The following is a 14,558-nucleotide window of genomic DNA, read 5'->3' on the forward strand; positions in this document are numbered from 1 at the left end:
TGCACAAGCACACAATTGCACCTATATGTACCCTTATAAATGTGGAGGGGCCCCAAAACAGCTTGACCACACAGCCGCCATGACAGGCTTAGAGGCCTAGACACAGCTTCTGTGACAGGCTTACTGGCAGGCAACACCCAGATCCAGGAAAAGCCTTAAGCTGACCCCACCCAGGGATCCACCCAGGGGTGAGGAAGTACCTGACATCCCAAACATCCCAACCATTAGATAAGATGGCCAGATGTCCCTGAGTCTAGCGCACACCTGTTTTTGTTTACAGATACTCCTAGACAATTGTCAACCAATCAGGGTCCTGAACCCTGGAAATCCCCTCACCCCAATCTCTGCAATGATAAAACCCCACCCCACCTGAGCTCAGAGCTCTCTGTTCCCACTGCTGCGTCGGACAGAGAGACCAAGCTAGGAGAATAAAGGCTCTTTGCTTTTACATGGGGGATTCAGTCTCCATGGTGGTCTGTTGGGAGTCCCTGCGATCTGGGCATAACAATAAACGCATACATACACAAGCATAAAGACCTGAATGACACCCGTGTAAGAGCAGAGATGCTGGTTTATGCCTGTAACCCCATTGCTGAGGAGACAGAGACAGGTGGGGCCTCTTGGCTTGCTGGCCCGCCAGCCTAGCTGAACCACTGAGCTCCAGGTTCAGTAAGAGACTTGTCTTAAAACGTAAGTGGTAGAGAAGAACATCCTACAATCCCACGTCAAACTGTTGAATGTGTACACACATGTTGGATGCATGTGCGCATGCGTGCATACACACGCACACGCACGTATGCACGCACGCACGCACCCCTCTCAATGACAGCTTTGTAACCCTGTCTCTGTCCCAGCTCTTCACTGGGACTTCTAGACCATCTCCTGCAAACACATGCTGTCTTCTCTCTGAACTCTGGTTTTTGACTCTTGCCTTTTAACTAAAATGACCCACCTTAAAACCAGTCACCTTCCTGTGGCTCTTCCCAGCCCCGAAACTCTACCTCCCCTCTCCATCTTCAAGGAGTGGGCTTGTTATTCACATCTCAGTAGCTGTTACCACCCGGCTTCTGCGTCTACCATGCCCAAAGCCTACCATAGAGTCTGAAGTCTCCCCTAGGGCTTTAAATGGGTCTCCATCAGCAGGAAAAAACCAAAAACAAACCAAGTACAGATCTCAATGTCTGAATATTCACTTCTAAATTATATCCATATACTAATGTATGAGCATATTATGTGTACTAGAAAATGTAAACCAAAATAAATACTTTAAGAGATGGGTTAAATATAGACGTTGGAATGTTTTTCCCGAGGGGAGTCTCCTGCATTCTTCTTTGACCTCATTGCTGATTTCAGTCCTCCTTTATTTTGTTCTTAAGAATTATATGTTTGTGTATGGATGTGTGTATATGAGAGCAGACATCCAGAGGTGGAGACTGATTTGAGGAAGATATGTAATATCAACCTCAGGCCTCTGCATGCATGTCCAAGCCCACAAGTGCACCTACGCACCCCTATAAATACATACAACCGTACATACATACTACACGTGCATGCAAATGCAAAAATATCCAACAAAAGTAGACATCCTGCCTCAAAAGGGAAAAAACAGGCTGGAGAGATGGCTTAGCCAGTAAAGCTGGTCACATAAACCTGAGGACCTTGTTCCCCCCTCCCCCCATGGAAAGGTCTCTCTGTCTCAGTGCTGAGGTGTCGATTCCTGGACCTGGACTTGACAGGCCATTGTGAGCTCCCTGGTGTGGGTGCTGGGAACCACACATGGGTCCTCTGCAAGAGCAGCGCGCTCTTGATCACCGAGTCGCGCTCCATCTCTTCGGCTCCAGCATATACTCTTTTTGGTCAGCTTTATGGAGATACTTAAAGCATTACAATCAGTTTTTTTTTTTTGTTGTTTTTTTGTTTTTGTTTTTCGAGACAGGGTTTCTCTGTGTAGCTTTGCGCCTTTCCTGGAACTCACTTGGTAGCCCGGCTGGCCTCGAACTCACAGAGATCTGCCTGGCTCTGCCTCCCGAGTGCTGGGATTAAAGGCGTGCGCCACCACCGCCCGGCTACAATCAGTTTTTATTTTAAAGATTTATTTATTTTTCATTATGTACACAGTATTCTGCCTGTATGTATACCTGAATGCCAGAAGAGGACACCAGATCTCATTACAGATGGTTGTGAGCCACCATGTAGGTGCTGGGAATTGAACTCAGGACCTCTGGAAGAGCAGCCAGTGCTCTTAACCTCTTGAGTTATCTCTCCAAGTTTGTTTGTTTTTTGAGACAAGATTTCTCTGTGTAGCCCTGGCTGTCCTGGAACTCACTTTGTAGACTGGGCTGGCCTCGAACTTACAGAGAGCCACCTGGCTCTAGCTCCGAAATGCTGGGACTAACGGCATGGGCCACTGCCACCTGGCTACAGTTAGTTTTAAGCATGCCAATGGGTTCAGACTAAAGTATAAAAAGTATAAAGTCCTTTTTTTTGGTTTAGGACAGGTTCTCGTGTATCCTCCTAGACTGGCCTTGACCTCACAACATTCATGCTTTTGTTTTCCGAGTCCTGAGAGTACAAGTGTGTGTTACCATACCTGACTTACATGAGCCTTGTCATTATTGCCCCAGTCACAATATAGAACATCCCGTAATCCCCAAACACCCCTCATCTAGTTAATCCCTTAACTCTGCCCCTGTTACCTAGCAACCGGGTTTTTGTTGTGTGTTACCATCATCACCTGCATGCCTTTTTAAGAATTTAATGTAAATTAAACCACACAGGGTTTCTCTGTGTAGTTTTGGTGGCTGTCCTGGATCTCGCTCTGTAGACCAGGCTGGCCTCGAACTCACAGAGATCTTGAGATCCTGATACTTTTTTTTTTTTTTAAGACAGGGTTTCTCTGTGTAGCTTTGCGCATTTCCTGGAACCTACTCTGTAGCCCAGGCTGGCCTCAAACTCATAGAGATCCACCTGCCTCTGCCCCCCCCCGAGTGGTGGGATTAAAGTCTTGCATCACCACCGCCCGGCTTCTGCCCTGATCTTAATTGTTATCTCTCCTCATCTGCTGCTTTTGGGCTTGATTTGTTCCCTCCATACTTCTTGGTATTCATCCATGTTGCCGTATGTGGCGTTATTGGTTGTGACACTTTATTTGTTGTGTGAATCCATTGTGTGAATGTACCATAATATGTATTTACCTACTGAGAGACATGTAAGTGGTTTTCAGTGGTGGGCTATTGTGACTGAAGTGGCCATGAGCATCGACACATGAAGCTATCTAGAGAGATGGGGGATTGAACTCAGGCCGTTGGACTTGGCCGCAATTGCCTTTACCTGCTAAGCCATCTTCAGCTCCACTGCTGGGATTTTCAGTCATTAACCCCTTTTCTCTGATTGGCTCTGAGGCTTCCGCAGTTGATTTTTCCTTGCGGACGTGACCTTTCCCACTTCCCACTCTGCCCCCCCCCCCCCCCCCCCCCCCCCCCCGTCATCTTTCCCTCATCTCTGTGGAGCGCATCTGCTCCTTTTGGCCGCCCTTTCTCTCACCGGGGGCCGTATTTCCCTGCTTCTTTCCAGCTGACAACTCTGGATTCGGATATTGTGAGTTCTGTATGGTAGCATGCTGGGCTTCTGCACCTCTCTAGTTATTGTTTGAACTTCGCTGGGATGTAGCGAGGTCCTTGGAACTAGTTTGATCCTGGTGAGCTTGCTTTTCAGCACAGTTGGGGTAAGTCTAGAATAGCGTTTATCTCAACCAGAGGCTGCTGCCCTGTGCCCTCCAGGCTAGCTGCCTGTATTGGGAAATAAAGTTTTATTGGGACACACTTTGGCTATCAGTTGACATCTTGTCTGTAGCTGCTTTAATGCGCTGGCAACAGAGCTCTGAGGCGTTGCAGCAGTGACCCTGTAACCCACAGCCGGAAATACTTAGTATTAAAGGAGAAGTTTGCCAATGTTTCGCCGGAGCTAATTTGGTAGGGAAAGATCTGTTCTGAGGGACTGTACCCGATGCTGTCTGTGGTAGGAGTTCATTCTAATCTGGTTGGGTGGAATACGAACCATTCCTTCCCCTCAGCAGGCTCCCAGATTGACCTGCCTACTCATTCCTCCCTGCGGTAGCCCTGGACCCCCTCTCCAGACAGAGTTCTGGGTGCCCCTGGGATCACTTTCTTTTTCTCTCCTTTCTCAGGGAATTTCTGTCTTGTGCTTGCTCTGTCCAGAAACTTGCCTAATGTCTGAAAAAAAAAATTGTCTTTTTATGGCTGAAAGCTGACATAACTTTTGTTGTTGTTTGAGACAGTGCCACGCAGCCCAAGCTGGTCTTAAATTCATCATATGTAGCTGAGGCTGGCCTCAGACTCCTGATCCTCCTGTCTCTACCTCTCCCGCCTAGCCTAGTTTATTGAACTCTTGGTTTTGTTGCTTCCCTTCTGGCTTCCCACAGCTGCAGCCCCGTCGGGATGAACATGGAGTGAATGCTTAGGGGCTTCAAATACAGCTGTCCAGTTCTGGAGCGTCATCTCCGCTGTACCCTGTGCCGTGATTTAGGAGAGCTCGAGGTTTCTGGGGTGAGTGATTTCTGACATTTTTCATCTCTGATACCTGCCTGAGATGTCTACCTCTGATCTCCCACTACACTCTTAGGAGGGAGGTGCTGCTGGCAAACCTGTGTTATTATTGGGGAAACTAAGGTTCAATGACATTGTCGCTCTTCCCGGGTGGACCAGCTGGACTTGGGGGCCCAAGTTGATGTGACTAGCCTAAGCTGACCAACCAGCTGCTCTGGTTTCCTAAAGATTTCCCGAGTTTAACACTGAGTGTCGTGTTGACTGGGAAACTCATCAGTCTTGGGCAGACTGAGGCTGTTGGCACCCTAGGAGAATGCCATTTCCCTCTGGCTTTCTTCTACAGCCTTGGCATGCATTTGGTGTCATGTCAATACTGTAAAGCACGCAGAGTATTTGTAACTGTGCCTACACACTGTTACGTGCTTCGGAGTGGGAGCCATCGTTACTAGTCCTTATTCCAGCCCTTCTGATTTGATCACCACGGATATGTGTTACTTTTATGGTTACCCAGTACCAGACTACCACTCCTACCTTATGAGGTAGGACCTGTCCACCATTCTAGAGGCTTATTCCATTATAGCCATGGATTTCTATATTACCTAACTCATTTTTCCTAAGAGTGGCACTGGGGATGTAGGTCAGTGGTCGAGTACTTGCCTAGTACTTGCGTGCATGAATGAATGAATACACTTTCCCCCAGAAGCAGTGAGGCTGGAGTCACTAATTTGAGGTTTACAGTGACTTTGTAGGTCAGAACTATTACAAATACTGAGAGACAACTCTATTTTGTTTGCACCAGCTCTTGGATACTTTACAGTATTTAATGTGGAAAAGAGGAAGTAGCTTTATTTTACTCCCAAGTGAACACTTGTGGGAAATAGTCTCAATTAGGACTCAGCTAGAGAGGCAAAAACCGTGGGAGATCGCATATGCTGAGAGCCGCCTTATACAGAGGCTTAGGTGACTGTGGGGTTGGATGGTAAGTGGCTGGATCTGCAGGGAAAAGATAACAGTGCACAGCTGTGGCTGTGTATGGCTGCCTGAGGGGACGTCTAGGAGAGGAAGGGAAAAGCCACTGGGGATCCACCAGCTGATGGAGTCTGTCAGTCTGTCTGTGGGTCCATCTGCCAGCCTTCCTTCCTTCCTTCCTTCCTTCCTTCCTTCCTTCCTTCCTTCCTTCCTTCCTTCCTTCCTTCCTTCCTAGGAAAATCTCAGCTCCTCTGCTTAATTGAGTTGAGCCCACTAAGGGTAACCTCTTTAGTTAAAGTCAACCAATTAGGGCCTTTAATGAAATCTATAAAACCTTTCCCAACAACATGGTAATTAGGGCTTGGTTGCAGACCTGGGAGTAGGTGGGTATGGTGAACAATGGCTGCCTGCTCCCTTCACTCTTTGTTGTGGAGTCTAGCCAAGTCCATGGACCTCAAGATCAACTACAGTGTTTGTGGAAGTATATTGTTTCTAGATGTTAGATGATACCTTCTGTGTGGGGGAGGTCACATGATTGTGACCTGGCTACCTTCCTCTTCAGGTGGGTTTTGTTTAACTCATACCAAGTGATAGGACCAGGATTTGAGCTGAGGCCTGAGTCTGTGCTCCTGGCCTTCATGTTCTGTGGAGGCTCAGTGTGGCATTGGGACACAGTCTCCTCTTAAATACCGCTGCATATTGTAGGAGGGCAGAGACTCTATGGGGATCTCATGGGCCTTGGTTGCTCAGAAAGAACAGGGACATGTATGTACTCTTGGGGTTACGATCCCCACATAAGTGTTGAACCTTGATTTCTGCCTGTAGCATCCTTTCCAGGTGCCATCAAGAGTCCCATGAGCCATCTAAACTTTGAAGATATACAGACTCTCTTTCCCATTTTATACCACATTCATGCTTCTCCAGAGTCACCAGATTCCTATTTCACTATATCTCTTGGCCAGACTCTCACAGAACCGTCTTCGTGAGCTCTGCCCCTCCCCCAGCTCCTTTAGTCGTGAACACCTGCACACTGTCATAGTTAGGTTCCTGGTGCCATGATGAAGCGCCATGACCAAAAGGTCAAGAGGAACTCTAGGCAGGAACCCGGAGGCAGGAACTGAAGTAGAGGCTGTGGCGGGGTGCTGCTTACTGGCCTGCTCTCCATGCTTTCTCGTACAGTTTGGGACTACATGTCCAGGGGTGTCTCTGCCCACAGTGGGCTGTGCTCTCCCACATCAGTCATAATCAAAACAACACACCACATGCTTTCCCACAAGCCAGTCTGGTGGGGGTGTTTTCCCAGTTGAGGGGCTCCCTTCTCACATGACTCTAGTTGTGTCAAGTTGACCCAATGATAATAATTAAAAATAAATAAATGAATAAACTAACCAGGACACTTGTGTCTAAGTCATGCTTACCGTGTGATGAGTATGGCACCAACTACTAGGGATATGACATTCATGGGACAAACACTCAGAACCTTCCAACTTCCCATTCTCCTGTCCCAGAGAAAAGGCCTAGAAAGCAGGATGCCACCTGAAACAGGAAAGGCAGGCCCACCATGTCCTGCATACTGCCTCTGTGCCTTTCTTTGTTCAGCAGATAAATACAAGGCTGTGTGGTTTTCCTTGTATAGACAAACACGTGAAAACAGTTGACATCAGCAAAAGTCCCCTTTTGTCAACATCCTTGCATTCTCCTCCTCCTCCTTCCCAGTCTATTCCAGAGATGACCCTTGCTGTTCATTCAGTGTGACCTTTCCAGGTTTTTATTCCACATGTTTACAGACAGGTAGGTAGGCTCTTTGGAAAGTATTCACCATTGTATAAAACAGTCATTCTGTGTTTATTGGTAAAATGGGAGGATGAATGGGTGTGTATGTGTTTCCTCTCCAGTTTCCTTGCTGGCTTCCCTGATCTGTGCCCTTCCTAGGCACAGCAGCTGAGCAGACGAAGAGGGGCATGTGTCTGGATTCTGGTCTGTACCTATGAACCATGTAAAATGGGCAAGGACGTTGGAGCTCGATGTCTGTGTTGTAAGCTTGGGCTCTGTAACAAAAGAACACAGGCCGGGGGTCAGCTGCAGAGCTTTATTTCCCACAGTTGGGGGTTGGGATGTTCAAGGTCAAGATGCCAACATGCTCTTTGCAGCTAGCAGACAGCAGCTACTTTCTCTTGGTGTCTTTAGAGGGGGTGGGGAGTGGGGGGAATGAAGAGGGAAGGAGGAGGTACCTTCCTATCATTCAAAAAAGATTTATATAATTCCTGTCATTATTTTTAATTATATGTAGGTGTGTTTGTCTGCATGTGGGTATGTGCATGTGAGTGAGGTGCCCGTGGAGGCCAGAAGCATCAGATCTCCAGGAGCTGGAGTTATAGGCAGTTTCGTGAACTGCCTGACATAGACAAATTCTGATCCTCTAGAAGAGTGAGTGCTCTGAACCACCTTTCCAACCGCAGATTCCTAGTCTTTTTTTTTTTTTTTTGGTTTTTGGAGACAGAGTTTCTCTGTGTAGTTTTGGTGCCTATCCTGGATCTCGCTCTGTAGACCAGGCTGGCCTCGAACTCACAGAGATCCGCCTGGCTCTGCCTCCTGAGTGCTGGGATTAAAAGCGTGTGCCACTGCTGCCCGGCCAGATTCTTATTCTTTTTTTTTTTTTTTTTTCCCCAGAGCTGAGGACCGAACCTAGGGCCTTGTGCTTGCTAGGCAAGCACTCTACCACTGAACTAAATCCCCAAACCCAGATTCCTATTCTTATAAGGTGAATTTTGAAGGGACAACATTTAGCCTACAGCCTCGCCCACAGCGTTCTGTCAGGGCCGCCGTGTCCAGACCGGAACGTCTCCGTTCTCCATTGTCCTGAGTTCAGGGCTCTGCTCTTCTGTGGCCTTTCTAGGATGTTTGTTGACACAGGCCTTCCTTACGGTAGAGTGACTTGTCCGGACTCGAGGGAAGCTGAGGGCCTCCTGATGGCCTCCATCCCTAGCATGCCATTTGAATTAGTGGAAATTTCAACCACCACGTTGTGAATGGTTCCAGATGTGCAGGCCTGGGCAGTGAGATAGCCAGAGAGCCAACTTCACATTAAAAGTTAAAGCTGAGCTTGGGGTGGGCCAAGTCACCAGCACCTAAGGGTCTCGGGTGGGGAGAGCACCATCATGGGGTGGTTCCGGCCCGATAGAATGGGGAGCTCGACCCATGTCACGGTGAAACAAGTGGCATGCCGAAGCCAATTAGCGAACCTCGTCCCTTGGCCCCGATCTTGGTCGGCTTGAAAAGCACAGGACAAAGACTGAAGGAAATGGAGTCCGCACAGAGTTACTAAGAAGAGACAAGTGTTCACTAGGGGATTGGAGGCCTTCAAAGGAACAACTGTGGAAGGCCCACATGGAGATTCTGTGGTGGGGACTGTGAGTCTCCCGGGATGCTCTCAGACACGTTTCAGATGCCAGGATGAAAGCGTGTGAAGCAGGGCTTTAGGGTAGATGGCGTGGATGACGTTTGTGGAGGCAATATTGGGGGAAATGAGCTCCTGGCTTGATGTGGCCAGGATGCTCGTAAGAAAGCGAGACATGAAGACGGCATGCATTATCCTGAAATGAAGTGTTGGCTAGATACGGGCACCATGTGGCAAAAGGCCTGCTGAGCTAAGCCTGCAAAAGGCAGAGGGTAGGTTGAGGGAACAGGAGGCCAGGGTGGTGAGGCTGACCACACACCCACTCTCCTTGTGGGTTGACTTAGGTCAACTCTGAGTGTGGACTTAGGGACAGTTACTTCTGTGGTACCAGATAGCCACGGTGGGGGAAAATCACCATCACCAGCAGAGAGGGGGGTACCAGAGGTTTTGATTGTAGACCTGTGATCAGATAGCCCTCAGCACTTTTCTGTAGGTGATAAAAATAGTATAGTCAGCTCTCCATATCCACGGCTCCCACAATCACAGATTCAGTCGACTGTGGATGGAAAATATTCAGAAAAAAAATTAAATCTAGACTGAAAACACACCAACTTTTTCCTTGTCATTCCTTAAACAAGACAGCATAGGCTGGGCGGTGGTGGCACACGCCTTTAATCCCAGCACTTGGGAGGCAGAGCCAGGTGGATCTCTGTGAGTTCGAGGCCAGCCTGGTCTCCAAAGCGAGTTCCAGGAAAGGCGCAAAGCTACACAGAGAAACCCTGTCTCGAAAAACCAAAAAAAAAAAAAAAAAAAAAAAAAAAGACAGCATAATAATTTAGTAGTGTTTACCTCGTGTTAGGTATTATGAGAAATTTAGAGCAAGAAAGGATGCAGGTTACACATAAATACCACATCATTTTTACATCAAGGATGTGAGCACCTGGGGGGTACAATATCTTTAGGGATCCCGGGACCATTCCCCTTCAAGGGGATTTGATTGAGGGGCTGGAGAAATGATTCTGAGGTTAAGAGTACTAGCTGCTCCATCAGAGGACCCAGGTTCAATTCCCAGCACACACACATGGCAGCTTGCAACTGTCTGTAACTCCAGTCTCGGGGGTCTGACACCCTTTCTGAACTCCACAGATATCTGGCATGGCCATGATGCACAGGCATACGTGCAGACTAAATACTCACATGCATAACTATATATATATATATTCAAGACAGGGTTTCTCTGTGTAGTTTTGGTGTCTGCCCTGGATCTCGCTCTGTAGACCAGGCTGGCCTCGAACTCACAGAGATCCGCCTGGCTCTGCCTCCCGAGTGCTCTGATTAAAGGCGTGGGCCACCACCGCCCGGCTATAAAATTAACGCCGACTGAATGAGAAAATATCTGGAAATAGATTGAGTAGTTCACAGCCAGTGCTTGTAAGTTCAGTTCTAACTGTCACATCTCAGCAAAACAGATTGTGCCTTTGTGATGGGGGGGGAGGGGCGGCGGCGGCGGCGGCGGTGCATTTTCTACCTCTTTAGTCAGAAAAAAAAAAGTCACAAAAGAGAAACTCAATGATACAAGTGTAATCAAAGGGATTTTGGCTAAAGTCACTCAGAAGGGAAAGTAGAAAGTTCTCAAACAGTAGTAGTACAAGTGTTTACCAAGTCAGGGGATTAAACCGAGCAGCACAGGTGTGGGATGGCTGGAAAGGAGAAAAGAAAGGGAGTGAGTTTGACATCCCTGTCCTCCTGTTCGTCAGCTGTCTGTTGTCTTACATTTGCATGGAGATAGGTCGCCCACTCTGCCCTTGTGGAATTCACTGGCCATGTTGTCTTGATATGGGTGTAGCCTTAGTGTGAGAATTAAATGGAATGAATGAGAGGGATCAGAATCCAGCACAGGCTTCTTCTGTCTCCTCGAAGGCTCACCGGATCTTACATCTGGTAGAATTTCAGTGCATACTTGATGTATTTCCTCATGGAATCAGGAACCATGCAGCTGGGTTCCTGAATCTAATCTTATTTTAGGAAAAAGGCAAATGGGGAGGCTAGCTGGGGAACTCAGAGGTGAAAGAGGAGCCCCATGGGGGACTGGGATTGTAGGGGTGCAGACGATGCACCAAGAGGAAGACCCCCTCCCCAGCCCTTTCTAGACCTGGGGCACACTGTTTGGATCAGTGTCCCTTATGCCTTAGTGGGTTTAACAGCCACACTGGAGCAGGTCCAGGAACTTTCCTTCCTATTAGCTACCCCAGAAAGTCTGCTCCAGGTGGCCCACAGATGACAGATTGAACATTTCTGGGCTAGAGAAAGTCCACGTCTTAGTTTTGACTGTTCAGAAAGCAGGGCCACCGGTCAAAGCTAAGGCAGCAATTCTTGTTTGGGAGGTGAAATTGCAAGATGGGCCAAGTGATGGGTAGAACAGTGCAGTGGAACACACGGGCTTGACGGGTTGCCACGGGTTCTGAATGAGCCCTGAAGGTCACCCAGTGTTCTGATATGTGACTCCAGGCATGTGCGTTCAGGGAGCAGACATCTCAGCTTAGTTAGAGAAGGCGGTGGAGAGTCTGAGTTCCTTAATCTTTCCTGACTCTTCTTCCGCAGCAGTAAAACGCTCACACTTGGTGCTGACAGCCATACCTTTCAGGGTGGGATTACCTATCTTCTCTAGAGGCCAGATCTCAGACCCTTGGAAGAGGAGAGTCATCAGGACAGATGCAATGTGGGCCAGAGAGAAAGAGAAGGAAGCGGTGGAGGTGTGTATGAGGGTATACAGGTTTCCCCAGTGGAATAGAGAAGCCAGGCTGAGAAAGGTCCATTGTTTGGTCCATAATGAATTGTCATCCTGAAGCTGAATATTCAGAAGAAAGATTTGTAGAGAAAATAACCTAATTAGTTATGTTAATCGTGATATTAAGAGAAGCCTCCTAGAATTTGAACCCATCATAAATACCTATCTTATTTTTAATTCCTGTTTCTCACCCCCAGAATAACTTCTGGTAATGGAAGACACTGCCAATCAAACGATACTCATGAGAAACTGCAGATTTCTGCAAAAGGCTGCTTCAGATGATGAAGTTATCATTTGTTGATTTCTGAATCACCCCGCCCCTTTCCCAGACCAACATTCTAATAAACGGTCTCACCTGGACCAGAGAACACATGAGTGTGTGAATCTCATCCAGATTCATGCAGCTCTTTCTCTGACAAGCTGTAAATTCACAAGACACTCTGACAGGAGTATAAAAATAATTATTGCCGTTCTTGAGGTCTTCCAACTGCATGCTGGGTTCCAGAGAGTAGTATCCTTGTTTCACGTTCGCGTGAAGTGTTCCATCTGTGCATTGCCAGATCTTGGCTAACATTAAACACTGGCAAACGGCATTAATCTGTCATAGAAATAGGGGAATTTAGTCACAGGAAGCGAAAATAACTGATCGTGTCGCGTAAGGAATCTGCAGGAAATAGACAATTAAATGTACTTTCTACGACCACCCTGAGCCGTTTGGAAATGTGTCAGGTACCTTAGGTTTGGTGGTGCATTCCAGCCATTTGGGAGGCCAAGGCAGGATTGCTTCTACCTAGGAGTTGGAGACCAGCCTGAGACCCTGTCTCTGAAAAACACATAAAAATATTTCAGGTAGCTGAGGTCTAACCATAGGAAGAAATACCTGTTTAACCAAATAAAGATTACTAAATTCTGAGACATTGATTTTAGAGGAGGGAGGGAGAGGAGAGAGAGAGAGAGAGAGAGAGAGAGAGAGAGAGAGAGAGAGAGAGAGAGAGATTGAGAGAGATTGAGATTACTTGTGGGCAGAGTGTAAAAAAAGCTATAGCTTTTTAATGTATTTGAACTACTTGTCAAAATATAGAAAGGTTGGTCAGGTAACTGATGGCAGGAAGTTAAAGGATGCAGGGGTGAGTAGTGTGGAGTTCTTCAGTGTCTGTAGGTGGCAGAGACTGAAGAAGAAAAGGTTTTGAGCATCTGAAAGGGCAGACTCGTGAGCAGGAGGAGCTGGGATGCTGCTCGCGTCAATCAAACGAAAGCGACGGACGAGACTGTGGCAGGAGCTGGAGGTCATCCGTGCAGGAAGGGGTTGGAAGAGGTGTCTGCCACATAAAGAGAAGGGGAAGATACTTTCATTAGCTGAACGTTCGAGAGGGAGGGCTGCAGTGTTCAGTTAAGGCTTTAGGGAACCCCAGCTACACATGAGACTCTGAGCCAGCAAAAGGGAAGAAGAACTTGTCACTTGGCCGCTGTGGGACCGACCGCTTTCCTTTACTGGCCTTCCGGAGCACACCTGTGTAGGAACAGTCGGCAATGGCGGCTGAAGTGGCTGCTTTGTCTCCAACAGCTAGCTCTTCTAGCCCTGAGTTCTTTGGCTATGGCTAAGATCTCTAGGGCCCCTCAGAGACTTGCCTCAAGTGTGTACCTTGTAGGGTGGTACCGTTTTAATTTCTTGCCTCCGATCTTATTTATTTATTTATTTATTTATTTATTTATTTATTTATTTATTTATTTATTTATTTATTTATTTTCCGGAGCTGAGGACCGAACCCAGGGCCTTGCGCTTGCTAGGCAAGCGCTCTACCACTGAGCTAAATCCCCAACCTCATCCGATCTTATTTTTGCCAGACAGGATGATTGTATTTGTAAATTGATAGCCCAGCTGGAGCCAGTACAAACACAAAAATAACTTAATAACTTAGAGTCCTTAAAAAGTTCTGAGTGGATTCATTCCGGAATGGCTTTATTCATCAGGGCAACTGCCCAGTGTTGTAGCTTCCTTCTTTTTTTTTCCCCCTCAGTTCTGTCTTCCCTGGGATGCCTCTTTTCCGATCTCTTCTTCTCTGTGACCACTGCAGACAATACTTTTCACCCTGACTTGGGTTGATAACATGTCTGCCCAGGTGCCCATGCTTGAGACAAGCACCAGGGCAGGAGGGGTTCATTGTGTAGGTTGGTCATGCCCGGTCACATCTTCCTGCCTCAGCTTTGCACACTGGCAAGGATGGCCTGACTAGGAGAAAGAGAGAGGAATGGGTTCTGGAACCCCCCTGCCCCCACCCCCCCTACACCCCACCTCCCCACCCCCCGGCTCTGTGAGATCTGTGAGTAGGGGAAGAGACAAAAGGTTTTGATCCCAAATCAAGGGAAGGCCACAGGGGTGAAAAAAAATGGCCAATTCAGAGAAGGCCCAGGGTTATGTGCAGTCCAGGATGGCTGTGCCATGTCTACTGAGAATGCCCTTTGTTCCAGAGACATTGAATGAAGGACTCAGGATAAGGCTGGTACACAGGCCTCGAAAGAGATTACAGAGGTGGGGGGAGCTAAGGGGTGGAGGGGGAGGGTGTCTACTGGGCTTCCTGCTCTGGATTCCTGCCCTCTCTCCCATGTAAGCCATGTGTTCCCTCTACACCTCAGCATCCAGCCAGAAAAGCCTTTTGTGTTTTCTTGGCAAAACTAGGGCCCGGTAATTAAAATCCATATGCAAAGCTGCTACCTCCAGAACACGAAGGTCTTTTAATTAGTATGTAATTGGTCAGAGAGGTACCATCAAACAGCTCCCAGCCTGGCCCGCTGGAAGCAGGAGTGCTTGAAAAGTCCCAGACCAGAGAAGGATAATAAA

At 47.7% G+C, this 14,558-nt stretch overlaps 1 protein-coding gene across 4 annotated transcripts in view; it reads left to right on the top strand.

The window, feature by feature from the left end:
* The window catches only part of Arhgap26 (Rho GTPase activating protein 26), a 729,500-nt gene that overhangs the window by 24,819 nt on the left and 690,123 nt on the right, over positions 1-14,558 (top strand). For all 4 annotated transcript variants that reach the window (XM_052742060.1, XM_052742061.1, XM_052742062.1 and 1 more), the window contains exon 2: positions 4,442-4,565. In XM_052742060.1, coding sequence (XP_052598020.1) covers positions 4,473-4,565 — 93 coding nt within the window. In that variant the 5' untranslated portion in view covers positions 4,442-4,472. The remainder of the gene's footprint in view (positions 1-4,441; positions 4,566-14,558) is intronic.

This window comes from Peromyscus californicus, unplaced genomic scaffold (assembly GCF_007827085.1).
Source record: "Peromyscus californicus insignis strain IS unplaced genomic scaffold, ASM782708v3 Scaffold_17__1_contigs__length_78620276, whole genome shotgun sequence".
Lineage (NCBI taxonomy): Eukaryota > Metazoa > Chordata > Mammalia > Rodentia > Cricetidae > Peromyscus > Peromyscus californicus.